This window comes from Neolamprologus brichardi, chromosome 18 (assembly GCF_056152115.1).
Source record: "Neolamprologus brichardi isolate AB-2024 chromosome 18, ASM5615211v1, whole genome shotgun sequence".
In the NCBI taxonomy this organism is placed as follows: domain Eukaryota; kingdom Metazoa; phylum Chordata; class Actinopteri; order Cichliformes; family Cichlidae; genus Neolamprologus; species Neolamprologus brichardi.
In genome coordinates this window covers 28,749,820-28,773,138 of record NC_142121.1, presented here as the reverse complement: position 1 = coordinate 28,773,138, position 23,319 = coordinate 28,749,820, and the positions used below count along the sequence as shown (strand labels likewise).

At 41.6% G+C, this 23,319-nt stretch overlaps 1 protein-coding gene across 2 annotated transcripts in view; it reads right to left on the bottom strand.

The window, feature by feature from the left end:
* LOC102794687 (disabled homolog 1-like) overlaps positions 1-22,593 on the bottom strand; it is a 48,552-nt gene extending 25,959 nt beyond the window's left edge. For both annotated transcript variants that reach the window (XM_087831421.1, XM_087831422.1), the window contains exons 1-2: positions 22,198-22,593; positions 1,332-1,955 (exon numbers count right to left, since the gene is read on the bottom strand). In XM_087831421.1, coding sequence (XP_087687547.1) covers positions 1,332-1,401 — 70 coding nt within the window. In that variant the 5' untranslated portion in view covers positions 1,402-1,955; positions 22,198-22,593. The remainder of the gene's footprint in view (positions 1-1,331; positions 1,956-22,197) is intronic.
* Positions 22,594-23,319: the final 726 nt, after the last annotated feature.

Genomic DNA, 23,319 nt, shown 5'->3' with positions numbered 1-23,319 from the left:
GACGTATGAAAGACAAAACAAATGACTGGAGGTTGTTATCCAGCGAGAAAGCCACATAACTGACTTTTAGCATGAAGAGGGCTAATTATTTTGACCTGTTGACCTGTAGTTTTATTCTGTTTGTGTGTAAACTAAATAATGAAAGCATCCAAAATAAAACCATGATGTTTGGACAAGCTGTGTTAAAAATTTCTTGCTCTGTTTAACAGCACTTCGGAAATACTTATTAAAAAATGACATGTACATGGTGGCCAATAATTCTCCCCTCCTCTGTATGTCATCAGCCTGATTCTTGATAGTGCCCTTCACCTCGCCCCAGCTGGCTCAAAGTCACCATGCTGCTTGACAGTCTGCTTGTATTCATGTTGCCTGATTTCCATTTATATGGATCTAAATAGCATGTTTGCTGATTGTGATAATAGTCCCTGCAGCACATGTGATTAGCATGGTAAAGTCAGGGGCTGATAGCCTGTGCTGATAGTCCCCGCCAATAAGCCACATGGCCACGTGTGCAACTGCCCCCTCACTCTGCTTCCCCCCCTCCACTTAACTGAAATCGATGGGCCCTCCTCCAGCGGGCCATTTATCTGAGCAAGTCAACAGAGCCAATGAAACAGCCGCAAAGGACCCGGCCCCGTGGCCTCGTTACAGCGAGCCCGCAGAAGCCAGATTTACAGGACTAGTTGGGAGTGGCTTTATTTGTGGACAGAGAAATGAGAACAAAAAAGCCAAAATGAAGATGGGGGAGGAAGAAAGAGAAAGCATCCTTTTCTTTCTCACTTTCCTCTCCCTCCCTGTGAATCCCACTCTCTCTGCCCCTCTATCTCCTCGTTCCTCCCCCCTCTCAGCCTTTTCAATCCCATTTCAATCTCCCAGTGAGCATTCTGAGAATGCCTCGTCCTATTACTTCACTTATGCTGTTCATCAAAGCGACAGAGTGCGAATTACCCTGTCCATGACACCTAAATCACGTCGCTACCAAAGCCTGGGGCTACATGGAATAGCTGTTACTACATCTGGATCCCCGGGATGAGACAGGGAGCCTCTCGACAAACCTGACTGAGTGGAGCCTTTTCCGTGCAGCCCAGCGTTATTTAACTCTATCCAAGATGTTTCACCAAGAGGTGAAAAGTTACGTTCACCACCTGATGAAGATAAGAAAGCTTTCAGGTTCCCATTTCGTCATGTCACGTTTTGTGTCTTTTGAGTACTTTTCCCTTAACGTTAAATCTCAGATCTTTATCTCATTTGACAAACAAACATAATAAAGCCCGATATATTACAAGCATCTATGTTACAGACGCTCTGGTGTTGCAAAGGTAAGAACATACCTTTGATCCTCCTGGACTCCTTTCGCTGGCTGGTTTTGACACCCGGCTGGAGTTCGGCCTCTGCTGACATCCTCCACCGCTGAGTCCCTTTCCCCACTCACAGCAGATCCACCATGGGTTAGCAGCACTCCAAGCTAATCCTCCAAGCCTCCAGTGTCCAATCCCCCCCCCCACTCTGATGTTTCTCACTGTCGCTCTTTGGTGAAGAAAATCTCCTTCAAATCCATGGTGAGATGTCTGGTACTCCTCATTAGATGAAGATCCAGCAAAAATAACTGCGTTCTGTCACTTTTGGCCCATGGTGTTTGAGTAATGATAAAACAAAACATGAAAAAGTGCTTGAATTATGAGCTGGGCGATCCTCTCGAGAGCTGCTTCAGATCCGATTTGACATCTTCTGGAGTGCACCTGAGTTCTTTCTTTGAAGGTCAAGAATCACATGGTCCAGTGTTGCTCTTTTCTTAGGGTTCACCTATTGTTCAAGAGTAATTCCCCTGCGGGGGAGACTGCGACATTGATCGAATGAAATATTTTTCTTCAGAGTAGGTCAGGAGTGGATATTATTCTTTGGTAGAGTACTTTAGATGTGGTTTGACAGCCCATCACAGTCACTTGCACTGAGCACTGCAAGACAAGGAGACAGGGGGTGATGGTTAATTTTAAGATGGAGGTGGTAAGAACTTAAAAAGACACATGCCCCTTGATCACTCATTACAACATTAATTTAAGATATGAAATGGCAGGAACTAATTTAACAAATCAACAAAGATGTTATTATCTCTTCTGGATCATCAGTCCGTAATGAGAGTGCAGCAAATGCTTGCTGTTCGGCACCCACCCTTGAAGAAGACCTGTGGGGAAATATTTGATGTTCTTGTTTTTATGTTCTGCTTCTGAGTAAATATAGTACATTAGAGCATGACCGGTTCTTCTGTGCATGCAAAACAAATTTTCAGAAGATGGATTGGTAATGCTCCCAGCTCGGGCCAACAGCATGAGAGGAGGGGAAGTAGTAGAAAGCAATGAATGACAGGCTGTTTCAGAGCAAACTGTGGTGGGAATCCTGGCACAGCCACCAATACACTAGAACCCCCCCCCCCCCCCCCCCCCCCCACACACACACACACACACACACACACACACACACACACTGTGCTTTAATGCCCTTGAATCATCCACTGCTAACACGATGGCTGTGCCAAGCTGACGCTGTGGCTGGCACAGCTTCTGTTGGCATGGTGACGTGCCATTGTTGGAGAAAGAGGCCTTGAGCCTATGCTGTCCTGAAAAGAGATGCAGCCCATCGAGCACCGGCCACACATTGTCCCGCGTGACATTGTGTGACATTGTCTGTGTAGTAGGAGTGTGATCAGTTAGTCATTTTATGATTAATTTCAAAACATTTCATACTATTTATTAATCATCACACCTGGATAGACAATGTATCCAGTGGACAAATTTTGCCTACTAATATATGCAATACTGCCTGTTTTTTTTTCCTGTTAAAAGGGAGTTTCTCCTCCCCACTGTCGCCAAGTGCTTTCTCATTGGGGGTTGTCTGATTGTTGGGGTTCTTCGTACAATATAAAGCACATTGAGGTGGCTGTTGTTGTTATTTGGGGCTACATACATAAAATTGAACTGAAATGAATTGAGTCAGTCTACATTGACAAACACAACTCACTTTCAACACATCTCTTTGCAGCATGGGACTCGGCTCTATTGGTTGCTAAGAGGTTGTACTATGATTATATTCCTGTGTAAAAGTAAAAACCTATGTCATTTTGTAGTTAAACTGCTGCCCTGCAGCAACCACATCACTATCTATCACTATTTGGCTGGACTTTCTTACAGTCAGTTACCATATTATCACAAATAGATTGCATATAATCACCAACTTGACCTGATTTGACCACAAACTGAGAGCAGACTGACTCTGTCTTATTCCTGTGTTACTACCATCACGCCAAAGATGCATTGAAGGTGGTAGGTGACTGCGACTGGTCACATATACTCCCTTGATATGCAACTTCACACAAGTTTACTGCACACAGCTGTAATACTTTTGGTCATATCATGGCTTCCAATCACTGTTTTTCCCAGTGTGAGTGTAACATTAATCCACTAGTCTCCAAAGTCTGTTGTAGACACATATAATGTCTTTGAACAACAGTTGGCCACTGGCTGTCTCATCACTACCGCTTCCCTTCTGGATGTCTAGCCCATGTGTCACAATTCATGTGCACTTACGAGCCAGATAATGCCACCCAAGTCCAGACGAAGGCGCACCAGCTGCGACTCAGACAGAGCCTCGGAGTGTCAGTGGTGGGAGAGGTATTTTCTATGTCACAAAGAACCTTATCAGAATGTAATTTTCATTACCGACCAGGGAGATATGCCTCATTATATTAGACGTAGGAGCGATTTAATGTGAAGTACGGCTGCTTTTCAAAACCAATGCTATCTAGGTCACGCAGACTCCCCAATCTGCTCCGTGTTTTAACAGCTCCCACTGTCTCTTAGGATTTGGGTCAGAGTTAACGAGCATCGCTCATTTTTCCTGCTTCTCTCAACTGTTAGGGGATGTTAAAAGCCCTCGACAAAAGCCACCACTTATTTATTAATTTGTTCATTTTTGTTCTGCTGCTCTCACGTGTAAAGGGAAACTTCCTTGAGCAAAGTCAATTTCATTTCTTCATGCATGTCTTTATTTTCCTCCACTAATTCACTGCTGGCATTTTTTCTGTCTGCCTGAATTTCAAAACTCTGTTCTTGAAATGTGCATCACCTGTTTGTGTCTCAATTTTCACCCTGTTGGTTTATAGAAATCAACATCACAAACCTACTGTGTGGTTGGCTCTTCTTTAACACGACGCTCACAATGTATTCAGCCCTTCTAGTTTCAACAGGAATATGAATATTTACCTTCTCTTCAAAAAGACCCTCTGGGCGACATGCAGGTGTCTGTATCTTGTCATGCAGACTCTTTGTATTAGAATGAAATGCTTTCCATAATTACATAATTATTGCATGTATCATACAACCAGAAATTTGCATAACATGATAATTGGTTTGGAATGAAATAAAAACTATAATTTACAGCTTTGATTTATGCTTCCAAGAAACAAAAGGTTGTGATTTTCTAACAATTTACTGAGTCTAGTTCTTTAGTCGTCTCTGCTGAGGAAAGCAATTAATTAAGCGTGATCAATTTTTAAATCATGTTTACTGTCTCTGGGATATAATAGGCAATCACTGAGCACGAGCCGGTTTTTGAATCAGATCTTTCTGGAGATTCTTCTAAGCTCCAGCATTCCAAGGAGAAACACTTCCTCCTGAGACTGGTGTTTAATAGACTGCACAATCAACCTCATATTGTGAGACAAGCCTCTGTGTATCCTGCCACTGATGAGCAACAAAGGTTGAACACCCATCTATCACTGGATATGGCCAATTACACCTCTATTCACAGTGGTCCCGACGGAAGGTGCAGGCTGCACTCCAGCTTGCACGTTGAAGCTGAGGAGCGGGGAGGCCCCGTCCCCAGGACCATCTCTGTCTGTTCTTAGCTGAGCCTAGCGTGGCCCGGGGCTCGTGGAGCATTTGTTCGACAGACCGGCTCTGGCACCTCGCGCTGGTCATCTTTGTTACTAAATGGCCTCCAGCTTATGGAGTGGGACACAACTGTCACAACCTGGCCTAGGAAAGCTCCTCTCAGAATAGCCTTGCTGTGCTAACTTGTGTTATCTACGGTTGTACAAACCGACCGACTGTTTCTGCTTTTTATTTGGACATTTTATTCTATTCTGAAAGAGGCCTTATCACAGGTTCACAACCAACAATAAGGTCACCCTAGTCTGATGGCCCTTTAATCTATGATAACGTTAATTTGATTTTGTTGGACAAATTAGATTCCTGATTAGCGAGTGGTTCATTGGTACATGGGTCTTCATGGTAGCACGGCATCTATTAACATTTCTGACCATGTGTTTCAGGGCTTTCTGAGGGTTAATCACATTAAACTTAGTTATGGCTGTAAGGCCACTGAGAAAATGTTTAAAGATTTCAAAGTTAGCATTTCAGAGTAATGGTCCACCATAGAAATAGTTCTGCAAGGCTGTACTTGAAGGACTTTATAGAGAGAGGAAAAAAGGCAAACTACAGGAGAGAAAGCCAGAGTTTAATAATTACTAATCATTAAATGCAGAGTGCTGTATAAACACATAGACAACGAGAAGAAGTGAGTGAATAAAACAATGCTCAGTGCATTATGGGAAGCCCTCCAGCAGCCTAGGCCGTAACTAAGGGATGGTTCAGGGTCACCTGATCCAGGTATAGCTATAAGCTTTAACAAAAAGCTTATAGCTTCTGATAACTTTAGGAACCACAAGTAAGCATGCAGTCTGTGAGTGAAGTTCTCTGTTAGGATATTGAACTGTTAGCGTAATAAGGTAGGATAACGAGGTCTTTAAGATATGATTGATTATTCAAGATTTTGCCTATAAAGAGAAGGGTTTTAATTCATTTCTGAATTTAACAGTGAGTCATTAAAGATGAGCTAATAGGGGAGAAATATGCTCTCATTTTCTAGTCCCAGCTAGGACTGAATTTAGAAATCAGAGGTCATCCAGGCCTTGATGTCTTTAGGACATGCCTGTAGTTTAACTAGTTAATTTGTCTCATCTGGCTTCATGGATAAATAAAGCTGGGTGCTATCGGTTTAGCATTCAAAATGTATACAGTGTTTTCTAAAAATATTGCCTAAGAAAGCACGCATAATGTAAAATGAATTGGTCCTAGCACAGAACCCTGTGGAACTCCATAATAAACCTTTGTGTGTAAAGAAGACTCGAAATCCTGACTGAATAATCAAATCCTCTATAAATGATCAGTTAACTGTTTTACACCTACTCGTTCAACATTTTTTTGAAATAAATGAAGGGTTAGAAATCTGTCTATAATTAGGTAAGGCAGCTTAATCAAGTGATGCCTTTTTAAGTATTTGTATAATTACTGCCACCTTAAAAGCCTGCTATGTAGTCTGTTATTAAGATAGATGCATTTGAAGCATTAATTAATGGTGAAACCTGACCAGTCTTTTAGGAATGGGGTCTAAAATGCATATTAATGATTTAAAGGAAGACATTATTGAAAATAATGCAGACTGATCAGAGCGAAAGAATCCAAGTAGAATCAGTAGTTATTAGGGTTGCTGTACCTAAGGGCACATCTTTGGGACGGCTGTTAATATTTTATCTCTAATGGTTAAAGTTTTACCTGTGCAGAAATTCATAAAGCCATTTCTAGTTAAGGTTAAAGGAATACTTGGTTCAACAGAGATCTATTTACAGTGCTAAACAGCTACCGTTTTTCTCAGTCAGTGACAAATAGAAAGATGTTCCAGCTTTACAGAGGGCTTCTTTAATAGAGGCCCAAATAAGACCTTCTAAATGAGTGCAAGACCATTTCCTCTAACTTTCACGTTATCAGCTGCTTAAGCAACTGTTATTGCTTGCCTTCTTTTTCAGATAAGCCACAGTATTATGAGGATATAACACTAGTCACAAGATAATGGACCTCTGTGGGAGTAGAGTTGAGAAAGCTGCTTTGCATCGTGTTGGGACATAGCAGTACAGAAGGTGTGTGGAGGAATCACTTCCTTAACCATAGTTACAATTCTGATCAATATGTCTTTATAAGCTTATTGGTGCTAACCTCCCCAAACGGTCCCACTTTCCCTGCTCTAAAGACAGCGAGGCCCAGTGTGGTGGAAGGGATAACCAACAGACTGAGGGCAGTTGGTTATCCCAAGGAGAAGAAGAAGAAATATAGTGGCTAAAGAACAGAAGGACCTCCCCTTTCTCCTTTTCTCTGCCTTCCTGGCCTTCCAGGGGGAACTGATAGCCTCTGAGCTCAGGCTGCTCAGCCGCGGCCCATTAGTTCACCTCTCTCTGACAAGACTGAGGGCCTCTGATGATAGAATAGTGAAGTGTGTGAGCTGTGAAGTGGGGGGAAGAAAATACATACAAAAAATTCAGTTGAGGGTATAAATAAGCGTTGTAACGCAGCTGCTTGGCTGTGCAGATTTAAGGTTTGCCCATAAAGGGCTCTGAGCTGTGCACTCAGTAAGGCGTGGCTCCAGCATGTTCGTGGCTGGCAAGCAAAGGGCAGTGAGAAGCTGCCCTTCAAAGTGCCCCTGCATTATCCTTTTGACCAGCTTAGCTGGAGGATATTGGGCCCATTTTAGATCAAACAAGTATGAGGAGGGGGTGAGTGTGTGTGTCTGTGTGTCTATCTCACGAGATAAATAAAGAAATACACTCACAGCATAGGTCTCAAGATGCAAATATTAATGGGGTTTATTTGGGAAGTTTTCATTTCTTAGGCCTCTACTGCCTCAATAAAAGACATATTCAGGCTAATAAAGTGTCACTTGCTCCCAATGGTAGCAGTAAACAAAAGCAAGAAAACAAGCTACACTACATTTCCTCTTTTATTCATCTAATTACAGCCATGGCAATATAGCAGGTCTGGAAACTGGCACGAGACTCCAGGACCTCTCTTGGAACACTTAATTGCTGAATCTGGCTTTCCAAAGCACCCCCTCTGATGTTAGTCTGTGGTCTCCCCGAGGAGTCTTTAATTTAGTGTTGATTTGGTTTGTTTGTGTCTCAGTGCCTGAACAGTGTGTTAAAACAGCCTATTTACCATGTTCGGTGGGAGAGAGAACTGGGCAGAGTCCAGAAAGCCTGGACAAACACCACGATACCTCACAGCCAATATTTTCTCCTTCTGTCTCGCTTCCCTCTCTTTGATTTGCTCTGTATTTATAATTTTCAATCTCAGCCTTTTTTATTCTTTCAATTGCGTATTTACCTCTTTTTTCCCCTCCCTCCTGCCCCTGATCTCATTTGCCCTCTTTTTCTTTGTCTCCCTCTCTTCCAACACAATGCCTGTTTGTGAAAAGAGGTTAAAGCATGTTTTATTTTGCTGCCACCCCTCCTCTGCTCTCTTTTGTCAGTTACAAAAGAGCTGTGGATACCTTGGTTTGGTCATTATTTCATGTGGAGAGTAATTAATGAGACAATTAGGGCTTTCCCCCACTCTTCCCTCTGTGTTCTCTTTGAACTAAATAAATAGCCAAAAGGTGTCCTCTTTAATTACACACGGGTCATGAGTATAATTAAGATACACAAGCAGCCTCTTCATGAAACTTGACAGTGAATTGGTTTCACGGTTTGTTGTTCCAACTATTCGCATCTTAAAAGACGCATGTTCAATGCAGAATCATTGACAGGTATATGAGGAGTACTCCCAACAACAGTCCTGTGTAGCAGAGATTAAAGTGCTCATGATCAAGCACAAAAGCCTTACCTGTGGTCTGCAAGAAAACATTAATGAACTTGAGGGGAAACCCAAAACATCCAACTTGAAATGAAAGTTTTTAGTGTTTCTACTTGCTGTCACAACATTTTGCTAAAGCCTATGTTGAGATGGGCACAATATTGCACTTATGGTTAGGATTTTAAAGAACACAATAGTTCTGGCTCCATTAGGATTGGCACAGTAACAGAACTTCAAAGTCAATACCAATACCCAAGGAAATATTCAACACCATTTTTGAGACTTTTGCGGGGAAGATTGAAATGGCAAAAAAAAACATGAATCAAATGTATTTTTACACCAGCAGTAATAGGAACACACCAGCTGACCTCAGTCATGGAGTAGCATTAATTTAATGTTTTTAAGCTCCCTTGGCTAACTTAAACTTGCTTGCCCTCAGTGTTGGGGAGTAACGGAATACATGTACCGCCGTTACGTATTTAAAATACAAAATATGAGTAACTGTATTCCGTTAGAGTTACCGTTTAAAAAGGTGGTATTTAGAATACAGTTACTTTGTTGAAATAAAGGGATTACACGGCGGTCTTTTCCTGTTTCATATGTTAGGCTGTCCCCTTTCTATTTTTGGTAATTCCACGCCGGTGAAAACCCAAACAAAACACGCATTAAGAGGCTCTAATGCCTGTGGCCCATGTCACCTCTACTTGCAGCCCGCGTAATGATGTGAAGAAATATTTTTTAAAATTATTGTTCAAAAAGTTATTTAATATGAAGGCAATAGGCAGAGTGTTACAGGCATAGCCCTAAAGAATGTAGCCTCATGGGCAGTGTAGCCCAGTTGTAAGTACGCTATTAAGACTCAACTGTACGCTGTGTTCGTGTTTTTCTCTGAAACAATAAGTTCAGTTGGAGCAGCCTTTCAATGCAATATTAAGTAATCCAAAGTATTCAGAATACGTTACTGTCACTGAGTAATGTAACCGAATACGTTACAAAATACATTTTGGGGCATGTATTCTGTAATCTGTAGTGGAATACATTTTAAAAGTAACCTTCACAACACTGGGTGTCCTATAGAAGACACCATAGCTAGGATTATGCATTTGAATTAGGAGGGGTAAGAAAACGGAAATTAGTTGACTGCAATAGCGGTGAAACCTTTACACACTTCAATCACAGGAATCTTTTGGGCAGGAAATTTGGAGGGGCACCAAAATAAATTGTGGCACTTTCTTTTAAAGAAGAAAGAAATGTTTAACCAGAACTTCTTTTCACCATCTTCATGTTCGGCCATAAAAGTGACGCATTCGTGTGGAAGTGATTTGTAGTAATGTGGAATATTATTTGTACATCCTTGTATAGATCTAAATAAATGAGCAACAGATGTGTGAAAGATTTGTTGAAAGTTTCTTCAGATCTCTAACAGGTGTAGATTAATAATATTAGTCACAAAGTAGTATTGTCTACATTTAAAAAATACCATTAAATAATATTGTGATGGTGGGTTTCTCATAGAGATCTGCCTGCAGAGAATTATGCGCTAAACCTGCAGCTCTGTCAGCTTTACTGAGATTTAAACGGTTTATCTTTTTCCTCCACTCTCACTGTTCTCACAAGCCATTTTCACACATGCGCCATAGCCCCAAATTTTATATTACCAGAAGAAGTTTTATGTGAGAACATGTCTGAATAGTCAACCAGGAGCCACAACAAAAGGAGGTATGTTCAGAAGTGAGAAGGTGTCTTAGATTTGAGAAAGGACTACTCCAAACAATATCTTGACCTCCGAAGTTCATGTGTGAAAACAGCCATAGTGCAATTTTTAGTTACAGCACAGAAGTGTGCTTGGAAAATCCCACTATACTCTAATGTCTCAGCATCAAGCAGACCAAAAAAAAGAAAGAAACAGGTAGCAACTTGCCATTTCGAGTGGTGGAGAACTGAATTAGAGCTAGAAAAGGGTATTTGTTGGACTTTCATTTGCTGGATGCGAGATGAAATCTCAATCTAAATGCTGATTTGGCTTATCTAAGCTGCTGAAAGCAAAGCAAGTGAAATACAATCTTTATATGCAAACCAAGGTGGTAAAAAAATGCTACTGATGGAGCTGATTCTAAAAATTAACATCTGATTAGGTAATCAGATAGTAATCATCTGACCAACAGTGCCGTCTTCTCTTCCTGCAAAGTTCAGTTGTTTAGTTATGATAATCAAAGTGTTAGACAGCTCGGATGACTGGACAGAAACGGCGATGCGTTTCAGCATTTAAGAAAAAACTTTGATCTCGAGAAAAGTGGCATCAAAATTAAGGAAAGTGTGTGAACTGATTCTTCATGATGAGTTCAAAAGAAAAGAAACATGGGAAACATTTGTGCAGGTCACCCAGAATTTTCTTGGCAATCACAGAGCAGAGAGTTACGCTGAGCTTGTGATAGCATGAATGCTGAACGTGTCCCAGAATGCCACTTCTTACATTCTCATCTCAACTTTCTTTCACCAAACCTGGGCGATGTCAGCAATGAACGTGGGGAAAGATTTCATTCAGATATAAACACGACGAAAAAAACGATATCAGTGAACATTTGATCCGAGTATGATGAGGTGGCTACTGCTGGTGCTTGCAACGAGAGATGGATGTGCAGTACAAGGACAAAAACAAGTGCCTCGAACATTTTTTAGCACACTGACCTAATTTTATTTTAAGTTAAATTGACAGAAATATGTTTTAACGGATCTCTAGTGTCATCTTCTGCTCTGCTTTTAGATTAAAGACCTTTCAACAATTTTGTTTGGAAATTGCTAAAATTCCATATATGTTAATATTCAAAAGTGTCAAAATGTCGTTGATATGTATCTCAAAAACATGACATGCAAGCTTAAATTGAATTTCATAGCAGAAATCAATGTAGAAAAGAAAAACTGAGCAGGTCTGAAATTCCCAGTAGCAAACAAAAGACCAGTGCTATTAGCATAGCCTTATTAGCTGCCAGTTAGGTTATCATTCAGATAGATGCTAGCAGCTTTGGCTAATAATAAAAGAGCAATGATAAAAATGGGAGCTGGGCAGTAAATCGTATCAGTCCTGCCTGTCTATAACATTAACAGAAAGTGTGACTTAACAGGAAAGCACCATTATTTGTGTCTAAAAAGTGATTTCTCCTTAAGTCCGGGATTTATTTGATTTTTTAATAATTAGATTCGATTTTATCATTGATGTCATTGGTTGTGTCATTTTCCACTTTGTGGTCTGAAAAGCAGTGTTGGGTGTTTTCTTGTGTATTGGTATTGAGTTTGAAAGTCTGGTATTTCTTACCAACACAAAAACTACGAATCACTTCCACACGAACGCGTCACTTTTATGGCACATCAAGCTGGTGGAACTGAATTCTGATTCTGAAACATTCCTTGTTCTGCTTTAAAAGTGTCGCAATTAATTTGGTCGCCCCTCCAAATCTACTGCCCAAAAGATTCCTGTGATTACAGCGTGTAAAGTTTCACCAATATATGTCAGTAGATTGCAGATTGCAGTCAACTAAGTTTTATTTTCTTACCCCTCCTAATTCAAATGCATATTCTTAGCTATGGTATGGTTTAGTCAGCCAAGAGAGATCAAAAACATTAAATTACAACTTCTCCATAATGACTGCAACCAGTTGGTGTGTTTCTTTCTGTTGGTATAAAAATACATTTTGTACACACCATATTTTTACTTTAACTTAGCACAAAAAATAAGGAAATTGAGTTTGGTGGATTATTTCTTTGTTGTAACAATATTTGCTGGCGATAAATCTTACTGTGTTGGAATGCTTGTTTATTTCCACTTAAATTGTGCCACATTTGTAATGCATCTGTGGGTTCAGTAGCAGATTGAGGAGCTTGGAGAGAAAGTGTCTAGACCTCTTTAAGTTTCCTGAAGATGTTTCACCTCTCACTCGAGGGGCTTCCTCAGTTCTGACATAGCCTCTTGGATGAGAGGTAAAAAACATCTTCAAGAAACTTAAAGTAGTCCATACTCTGTCTTTCCAAGCTCCTTAAACAATCATGACCTGGATAACAGAGAAGTTTTCCAGGTCAGTTATTCAGCCCACATACTCAACTCTGCTGAACAATCATTACAGCAACAAAATAATTGCTTTAACAAAACATAAATGTCCTTACTTTTTGTAATGAGTTTATTTGAATAATATCAACACTTAAATGAAATCAGTTAAATCAAAACCTCTGGCTGCCATTTGTCTGTAATGTGTGTACTGAGATAGCAAAGTGACCGACCAGATTTGCCTTTGAGGTTTTTCCTGTTATGTAGGCTGTCAGTCAAACACAGCCACCTTTATTTACACTGAAAGAGGTTATGAACCTTTGTAAAAGAGTCATACATGAGTTGATTAGTCAGTGAAGCTCAGTTCTGACCAATAACAGCAATACTGAGGTGAGTTGATGAGGATATGTTGAACTCTTCTGTTGGTAAGCGTTGCTGTTTTTGCTGCTGTTAGCCAGCATTAGCAAAACTGCCTTTGAAGTAGATCTAAGATTGGAATCTGATGGTTAGTGAATAAACTCTAAGTTTATCAGAGGGAAAGTGTGATTTTAGGACATTTGAGCATAAAATTAGCTGGCATAATGTTAACTTATATTCAGTTTATTATTTATAATCTAGTCCAGAGCCTGAACAGTCACGTGTCTAATCGAATAAGTAAGTGCGACAGTATGGGAATAAACAAACATGTTTATGTACACTTGAGTGTGTGATGCTATTGGTGTTGTCTCTTTTTCTTTGCATTTTCTTTTCATTTTTTGCTTCTTTGCTAAAGGGAACTCCGTCTCTAACAAGAAAATGTAGCTATGAACCTTCACGCAGACATGAATTTTATGTCCCTACAAGTGATACACAACTTTTCTTCTCCTTTGCGTACTACATATGTTTCTAACAACCACATATGTGAAATGTGATTAGAAGGTAGCTGTCCTTCCTAGCCATTGTAATCAAATATGCTAGGAACTTAGCAGCTTCCACAAACCTATGTGAATGCATCAGATTGTTGAAGGCGTAATTACACACATATTCATCAGTGCAACAATCTTTTTTCATCGAAATAACCCCCCCTCAAAAAAATGACTAACTGCACCTTTAATAAATCTACACTACAACTTGTTAACGTTACTTGTTAACGATATTTTGCAGTGATTTGACTTTGTTACTCCACTTCCCCACACAGCCACTTCTTCTTTCCTCTCGAGGTCACCTTTGTTGTAGCTCATCCTCGCCCACTAAGGAGTAACAGGTATCTCATAAAACTGTACATTAAAAGGAGCTTAAGAAACCCACACACATACACTCGGACACACAAACTCTCTAGTCCCCCGACTACATTACAGCATGCGCGGGTGTAATTAGTGAATCTCCCACCACACCTCAACGTCTCTCATTAATCTCACATGAGTGATTAGGCTGCTGCGACGTATGGAACCACGGGAGGTGTGAAACTGGGTGTGAAACTGTTGTCATCTCATATGTTATCGCACTCTGGAGACTGGGAGGATTAAACCACGTCAGGCACAGCCCATTGGCAGCTAATCATGCTGCTAATGAAAAGTGAAATATTCCACTGCCTCTCATTACAATGGCGTCGCAAGGTCAGGATCTCGCACAGATCGCGAAAACACCCCCCCCAAAAAAACATCATGCACACACAAGCAACACTAGTGTCGTCTCTCTCTAAGGAGCTGCTCCTTCGGTGTTTGGTGTTGTTTTGTATAAACCAAAAGTGGAGGCTGGATACAAGCCTGAGTGAAGCCTTCTGAATATGACACTTGACGGCTGATTAGAGCAAAGTATCAGGGTGGTCTCCAACTGCGACGCTCTGATGAGAAGTGATCTAAAGGGTCTCGTCAGAAGGCGTCATGCTGACCGCTGCTGCTGTGCCAGATGCTCGCTGCTCGGTGCAACTCCACATCAAAAAAAAAAAAAAATACAGAGGCTCTTCCCTGCAGCCGCTGCTACGAGACGTTCTGCACCAGCATCTTTTAATTTAGCAGACTTGGTTATTAAAACACGCGGTACGCTGATGAAATAAAAGCATAACTCAGGTGGTACTCTCATTCCTCGCACTTTCGATCGCATGAATATAAATTCTGTCTTTTTTTCTTGTTTTTTAAGGGTAGAATGAGAACTTTGGGTTTTTGAAGATTTCTCTTTTGATCTCAGCAAGAGCTACAGCAGTTTTACAGCATCTATTTATGCTGTTTATGCTTTTCTACATCTTTACGGTGTAGCAGCTTGGCCACATGAAAGACATTCTACACTCACTAGTCACTTTATCCGCTACAAAAAGATACTAATGCAGTCTAATACACCAGCTTTCCGGTGAATCCTGAAGGTTATGCTGTAACGTAGCCTTTGCTGCTGAAACTTCTTCAGATGTGTGAGGATTCCCTTTTTTATACCAATGAGGGCATCCCGAGTATTGGAAACACAAACTACAGCCTCCCATAAGAGGCATAAAGTTCTCTTTTTCGTGAATTGAAAAAAATTAGCTTCTCAGATACTCCAAAATTGTAAATGATTGAAATGGCAGCACTTAGGAAAACAACAAAAAAAAAGACATGAATCTGGGGGAGATGAAATCACATGAAAACTTAATCTGATAGCTCCTCCGGGCTGAACTAAACAGCCCAATTATCTCCAGGGGGCTGAAGAAGTACAGCAGTAAGGAGATGTGGCAGAGACAATATTTAAACTGACTGTCAGTGGAAGAAAAACATGGCTAAGCTTATATTTGATTACATATTTTACAGACTGAAACACGAGGCTGCTGCTGCCAGCCTGGCACTCTGTTATAATCGTCAGCCACATATGGACCCGCTGTCCTGCCTGTTGGGAACAGGGCTGTAGAACGGGCCAGCGGGATGAAACTGAAGGATCTCACTACTCTGAGGTGATGGATGCTCTTATGGAGCCTCCTGTAGTGCATCTGTGAGAGCAGATGAATGGGGAGGAGAGACTGATAAATTGGGTCACGCGAACGCAGCGTTTCTGGGTAATGCGGTGAAAACGCTGGAGGAGTGCAGTTGGGTGGCTGCACGTGCTTACAACTGGGGCAGAGTGGCTCCGACTTGACTTCCTTTGCCTGTATCCTCACTCATTGCTGGTATTATTGAAACTTTAGGCTTTTAATGCGCAAAAACGTGCATTCATTTTCTATTTCTTGCTCCCAAAAAAAGGCTCCACAAATTAAAATGTGAAAATTCAAAAGCCAAACCAACAGAACCTCTTGAACGATGGCCGGTTTCCGCTAAAGATGTTCACGTGAGATGCAAACCTGTTTGTATGGAGAACACTTACCAAAATCCCTTTCTTGTTAAGTGTTTTCAGTGACTCATCCTGCTTTCACTGCCCTACATATAAATTTATCCAATCAAATGTGATTTGGATGAGCAGCTAAGCCGTCCCATCATATGCCGGAAAATGCTGGAGATATGGAGGGAGGGAGGCGTGTGGCCGATATTAATTTCCTTATGTGCACGGGAGGTTTCACTTTAAATATATACGCTAAAGAAAACCCTACACCTGCTTCGGCCGTTCCTTCAAGGACGTCTGACCTAAAATTTCTACAAATCAATGTAAAATAGAGCAAATTATGAGCATTTGCTTTTCAAATCTCAAAAGTGTTGATGATTAATGGATTTTTTTTTACCCCGAAGGGGTTGCCTCCTGCTCCTATCTGATTTCATTTATTTCTGTTTATGGAACACTTTGATTAAGTGGCGGGGGCATGTGGAATGAGGTGAGGGGGTCCTTTACCTTGGCACAGATAAGAAGACAAACTAGATTTGAGGGCGGATAGATCTTGTCTGCAGCGCATGCCGCCTCTTGGCAAGGGAAGAGAAGTCGATACTGAGCGAGGGCCTTTCTTACCTCCTAAGATTTACAGTATCTGGAGCTCCACAGTCTCATACTTCAGTAGATGGATGAGTATTTCATACGGTGCCAACTGGCGCAACATGAGTTGAGCTGAAGGTCATTGTGAATCATTTCCAGCTCAAAAGCTGGGCGGCTGGAAACAGAGCTGCTAAAACTCTGCTACTGACTTGTTTTCATAGCACAAAGACGATGCCTCTGCGGAAAGGAGCAGACTGCAGCCCTTGTGCTGCTACTGTACACCACTGATACAGCACACATGTACAGACTTTACAGTGCCAAAATACAGTTGAGATTATAGTAACGGGGAGTGGGTACAGATTGCTGTTGAACCTCGAGGCATATGGCAGGGCGCCCCATGCCTCCTAGCTAATTGAGTCCTAATGAATCATTGGTTTGGCATGCTACATGTCCCTTGTGATGGCTGGTGTCACTGATGCATTGAAGTTGCCCAGTCCTCTGGAAGTGAAGCGGGCAGTGATGGCTGCCCCGGTTGAACCGAGGAGGCAGGCTGACACTGCTGGCTTCACACTGAACACTTCACTCACTCACCAGATGTTACAGGCCAAGGCACAGGGATTACTAGCCACCCGCCTCTGCACAATGGAAATAACTGTATGACTGACTGGTAATTCACTTCCCCATCTGAGTCCAGTGAAACTGTTTATAGCGTTAGGGTCACTGCCACATTATCAGCTCAAAAGGATCAGTGCGATAAGTGACAAGAGGTTAGGAAAGCAGTACTCGATTGCTGTTTTTGCATAATGTACATATTTATCTACAATTGTCTAAATCACAATGAGATAGTTTTGGATGGAGAAGTTTATAAGTTTGATTGTTTGTAAATGTGAGTGGATTTATTTGCTTAATATCTTCAGCCTTTGTTTAATTTTGGATATAATAGCTTAATTGGAAACAATTTAACATATGTACTAATAAGGCATAAACAGAATTAGCTTTTCCATTCAGATACTCTTTATGAAGTGAAAGACAGAAACTTGCAAGACAGTACAGCCTCTGTCCTGTGGAGGATGTAAAGTGTGGACTATTTCCAATTTTTATACTGAAACAGGTCCAAAAAGAGTATTTTCATTTGAACATTTTCCAGTTTCGCATTTTATATTCTGTATGACTGCTTGCTGATGCTACTGAGAGATTGTTCAATAAGCGAGTCCTGTTACCATGATATTGCTGATGTGAAGTCTGTCCAAGCTGGATATTTTGGTTCTTAGCAGGACGGCAGTCCTAGAGGACGTTAAAAACAGCTTTCATGCTGAGAGTTAGATGAAAAAATCAATAAGGGCAACATGACCTTAAACTGCATAAGACGCTGGAGCCAGCAGCCTGTGAGCTCAGCTTAGCATAAAGACTCAAACCAAACAGCAACAGCTAGCTTTAGCTTGGCTCCACTGGCTGCACACTAGCTTGTTAGCACAGAAGTTTATCCGGCGCAGGAATGAAGACTTCAGTACTCGTGCTTTGCTCTTTGTTAGTCACAATGATGGATGGAATGAATCTCTATTAGTGACCATATGCAACTCTCAACTCTGCAACTATAAAACAAAAAAAGGAAGGCACTACTTTGTGGTGCTATCTAAGTTCCTCATTAGCCAAACAGCTAGTAGGGTAGACCAGGGTTTGTTGTTACACTTTTTGTTCTTGCATGAATTGCTGATCATTGAATAGCTTTCAATAACTATTCCTTTGTTAAATCAGAGCTTATGGTGCTAGCTAAACATGGGTATCCTTTTCATTTTTGCAGTTAATTGTATCACAAAGTAATTAACCATCAATGACACGTTGTGAACACCAACTGGGGTTGGTTGTCTCCATAGTTATCAATGGTGTTTCTAAATGTAAATTTAGAAATGAACACCATCTATTACACCTTGTAATTAAAATGTGAATTTAAACAAGTGATAATTATTGTGTATTATGAGCAGTGAAATTAAGGTATTCTCAGTGCTTTAATAATGTCACTTTTATAAAAGCCACAAAAACAACAGAGAACAAATTCCACTGATGGTATCACTGATATAATTTTTAAAAAGGCCAGAAGTTCTGTATATATTTTAAAAGACAAACAGATTTTTTTGCAAGATTTTCCAACAGGTAACCAGAGGAATATTGAGCAAGGTGGTGTAAAAGTGAGAAGAAAAATGAACTGCATCAATATCAAACTGACTGCTCTCCATTTAAGTCCTTATGCATGCTCGATCAACCAGGTAAGGAAAGTTTCTGGGATCTCCATTTTAAGGTTGCTTGTTGTGATTTAGCAAGCCTATACATAACTCAGCATCACACAAGTCAGTCATGACAAACATATACCTCTGTTTTTCAGGGATAAAGTCTTTGTGAGATCAGTTTTAGCAGACAACACAACAAAGCCATACTTCCTCTGGTTTATGGCTCAACAAAAACCATTCTGTCAACAAAGAATCAACCACAGGGTAACAGTGAGACCTAGCTACCAAATGGCTTTGGGTGGGTAGTGAAGAACTGATTCAAATCAAAGCTATTACCTTCAACTTTTTAATAAAAGTCCAGTTTAAATGTCTAATATTGTATGATTTTTAATACAGAAACAACAACATGAAAACTCTGACCCAAGAAAATAACAAAATGTGTCCTCCCCTCAAAGTTTGTGTGCTTTCCACAAACTGACCACAGCAAAAATGGACATATTGTCAGGTCAAATGTGTGATACTGACAGATTCCACGGTGTGATGTGACAACCAACTTATACTTGCTATTCCTTCCAATACCTTTAAAGTTTAGTATTTAGCACTTTGTTTGTTCATCAAATATAGCAGAAAACAAAACAACTTAATGGGGGGTTGTGTTGGACTATTTCAAGATGGTGCCAGTTTGCTGATGTAAACTCAATAAAGTTACTCATCCCAAAACCTAGTGCAGCACATGGCACCCTGTGAAATGAAAGCCGTTTTTTTTTTTTTTTTTGCTCTTTGATTTCACACCATGTAGTCTGAGTTCTTGCTTCTGACACATTAAGTTGCCCCAACCCTCCCTGCACCTGTCATGGTGATTACACTCCCAGGAGGGGGGCGGGTGGGGGGGGGGGGGGGGGGGCGAACGTGTGCATCATTCAGCTTTCTACAATACACCGCTATCGGAGCAATCTCCCCCCTTTTGTTCAACTCCTGCAAGCGAAGTCACCTCTGACCTGCCTCTGCCAGGGGCCACATCTTTATTAATGAACAGACTAAATGTGATAAGGCCGCCAGCAAAAATCAGAACTCAGGCACAATCTTGCTCATTAAAGCTACTTTTTTTATAAAAGATTCAGGCCACTCCAGGAGTCGTGTGTCTGAGTCTGAAACTCTGCATTAGTGTCAGTACGAGGCCCTGTTCGTTAGACGCATTACCTCAGAGCACTTGGTAGTTCATGTTGAGGTAATGCCGCTGCGAGATGAAGAGAAACTACAAATGCGATAATCCACCAGGCTTTCAGCAGAAACAAAAGAAGAGAAGCAGAGTGTGCACAGCAAAGGGGTGAAAAAGCCCAAAGACTTAAGAAGTGCAAAACAACAACAGGCTGAAAACGCTCCAACACTGCTGCAATGCAATCGTGAAGAGTTAACACAGAGAAGAAATACCCAAACCACCTTTCCTCCAAATGCAAAAGGGGAAAATTCATTATGGTCTTAATTGGATAAGCTATATCAACCATAGGCACCGGCTGCTTTCGCTTTCAGGAGCTAAATGAAGAGCCTTGATTCCACTGGGAGATCCAACAAAGAAGGCCTTACTGGAGAAGTTAATGCTCTCTAGTGTTTTGTTGAGCTCTATCTTAAGCCCCACAATTCACACTGGGCTGCAAAGAAATGTCTGGGGGTGACAACCGGAAATTATAGCATGTGTGTGTGAGAGTGGTAACACATCCATCCCACGATCGACCTACTGAGCACAGCTTAGGCTCTGTTGCAGAGCATCCTCACTAAGGAGATTACGAAGGATAGTTTGGGCGACTTGCAGAAATCGCCAGTGAACTTTGGCACCAGCATGAGAATCCTAGCCCCAGACCTTCGCTTTTATCCCACCAAACCACGGCATGAACAAGATGCAGGTGAGCCACAGTGTTTCAGCAGCACCCTGATCTGTAGCTGATGGCTGCTGTGTTACTACATTTCCACTACAGTGCTCATTTCCCATCATTTACGGCTGCTCTCATACAAGCACCCATGTAGAAAACACAGAGCATCATGACTGACATATGGTCCAGTAATGAACTTTGCATTTGAACTGGTAACACTGGCTCCAATTCAATTTTACCCAAAGGGGGAGGGGGGTTGGGTTTGAGAGGTTATCATTGGAAAAAACAAAATAATAAACAGCCAGGACAGTAGCCTGTTCTATTGAATGATTTAACAGAAAAAAACAATATTTTTGTCAATATTTGTCTCTTTTTAATTAATAAAGAAATGCCTCTGGACTAGGGATGCACCTTGTTGTCTAGGGTTATCTTTAAATATAGAACCAAGAATGTTAACAGACTTTAAAAAAATAAAATAACCAAAGTTTAGCCATGCTTATACAACGCAAGTAAGTCCTACAAATCCAGACATATATTAAAAATCAACATAAAAAATAAAATAAAAAATTTTAAATGACGCAAATGGAAGTCGTGTCTCACGCTACCCCCCACCCCCACCCCCACCCACCCACCTCATCCACGTCTTCCAAGACTAACTGGAACGCTTCCACCTCCACACTGACCCACGAACGTCGTTGCTGACCGGAGGACTCACACTGAAGGCCCACGCACTGGTTTCTGGCACATTTTTTGCTCACCGCTGCCGGACAGACCGGCGCCGTTGTGCGCTGTGCGCTCCCATCCAACCGTTCATCCACAGGTACTCAGCCCCTACTACTGCAGCCCGCCGAGCATTCCCTGACCGCTTCCGCACTGAAATCAATACATTTATCAACATATGCGTCATCATTCATCCATTCGCTCAGCATCGGAGAGGGCTAACACGCACTCGTTTGAGGATGACTTACTGCTGTTGCAGCAGAACATCTCTTCATTTGAATATTGTGGAGGGGGGGGAGAGCAACAGACGTGGTGGGGAGAGAAAAAAAGATTTCGCCTGTTCTCACACTTGTTCCTTTACACGAAATCCTACAGCCAAAAGCCCCTATGAGCAGCTAACGCGCTGAAATCGTTTAAAAACAATCAAAACCCAAACGTCACTTTGTAATTTATGCGCAATTTGACGTGGGACAGCGGGTTATTTGACAGGCGACCGGCGTTTGCGCTTCAGAGGACTCCACATTCAAATCCATCAAAGCAGCACCGACGATCAGGTTCACAGCTTCACGATCACATTTGTTTCTCTTTCCCTTTTTCTTTCTTTCTTTTTTTTTTTCACTCTGTATGTGTTTGTATCCCGGTCATCCACAGCGGACTGGTTCTCAACCCATTTTCATTCAACGCATCCCATCCATAAATCTTGACATGTCGCTGAGCTGCCTTGCATCCTTAAACAGCTCTGTAGTTTCACAGTTTAATGCTGAAGCACCTCTTCACCCAACACCCCTCATAAAAAAAAGAAAAGAAAGAAAAGCTGAGATGTTACTCACCTTTTCTCAGTGGATGCTTTTCTGAAGTGTCCCATTTGTGCGTTTTAATCCACATCTGTGTCTCCTTCATTTGAGCGCTCTATTTCCCCCCCTCAATGAGCGAGAGAGGGAGAGAGAGGGAGGAAGCGCGTTTAAGAAAATCCATTTGTTAATTCCATTTGCCGGACACTCAAGGTAAAATCACATTGCCTCTGCCTCTTTATTTCTTTCTTCTGTTAACAGCTTCAAAATTCTTCCATCATTGTGAAAATCCCGTAAAGCCCTATCATCTTTTTGCTTTTTTTTTTATCTTCTTCTCTCCAGCACTGAAGTTGCTTGGTTACCCCTATTTCTCATTCAAGGAGGCTGAAGCGCTGAATACAGCGGCCAATCATAGCAGCAGCCGGAGAGATTAACTATTTCTTGGCTCCAGTATTCTAGTTTCAAGCTTAAATGAGGAGAGTAGGCGGGGAAAAACTGGGCCCCCGGTGACAGAAGAAGGAAAAAAAAATTAAAATGCACAGAGAATAATGTAGAGAGGGGATCCGTTGGAGGGAGAATGTGTGGAGGGGGGAGGGGACGAAAGGGATTAAACATTTTCGAAAAATAAAGGATTCTGGAGAGGAGGAGGGACCAGTTGCCACTTCTCACAACAACAAAGATGTAAGTGAATAATATTCCTGCCTTGCAGGGCTCTCATGCAAACTGGAGTGGAGCCTCCATTCCTTCTGAATTTGCCTTTAAAGAGCAGAGATCTGTCTCATTTCAGAGATCCCCAAAAAGCAATCCATCAGGGTAATTGATCATCCCCCTTTAACCAGCCATCCATCAAGTCCAAGCTCACTCTCTCTCCCTCTGTCCGCCACCTCCTACCTTCCCTCACCCCTGTCTCACTGCAGTCGCCTCATCATAGGCTGTATTGATTTTAATTTACCCCTTAAGATTGTCAAGGGGAGAAAGCCAGGTTCGCTCACCGGCTCATGCAGGCGTAATGACCCCCTGCCTTCAAGGTCCTTTTATTGAGGAACATCCAGGTCAAGCCCCCCACCTCTCCAAGCACACGCCTACCTTTGGTCTTTGTGGCCCGCTCATTGAAGGCTTCTGACTTGCCCTCCACCACCACCCCTCACAGGGTGCCATGCA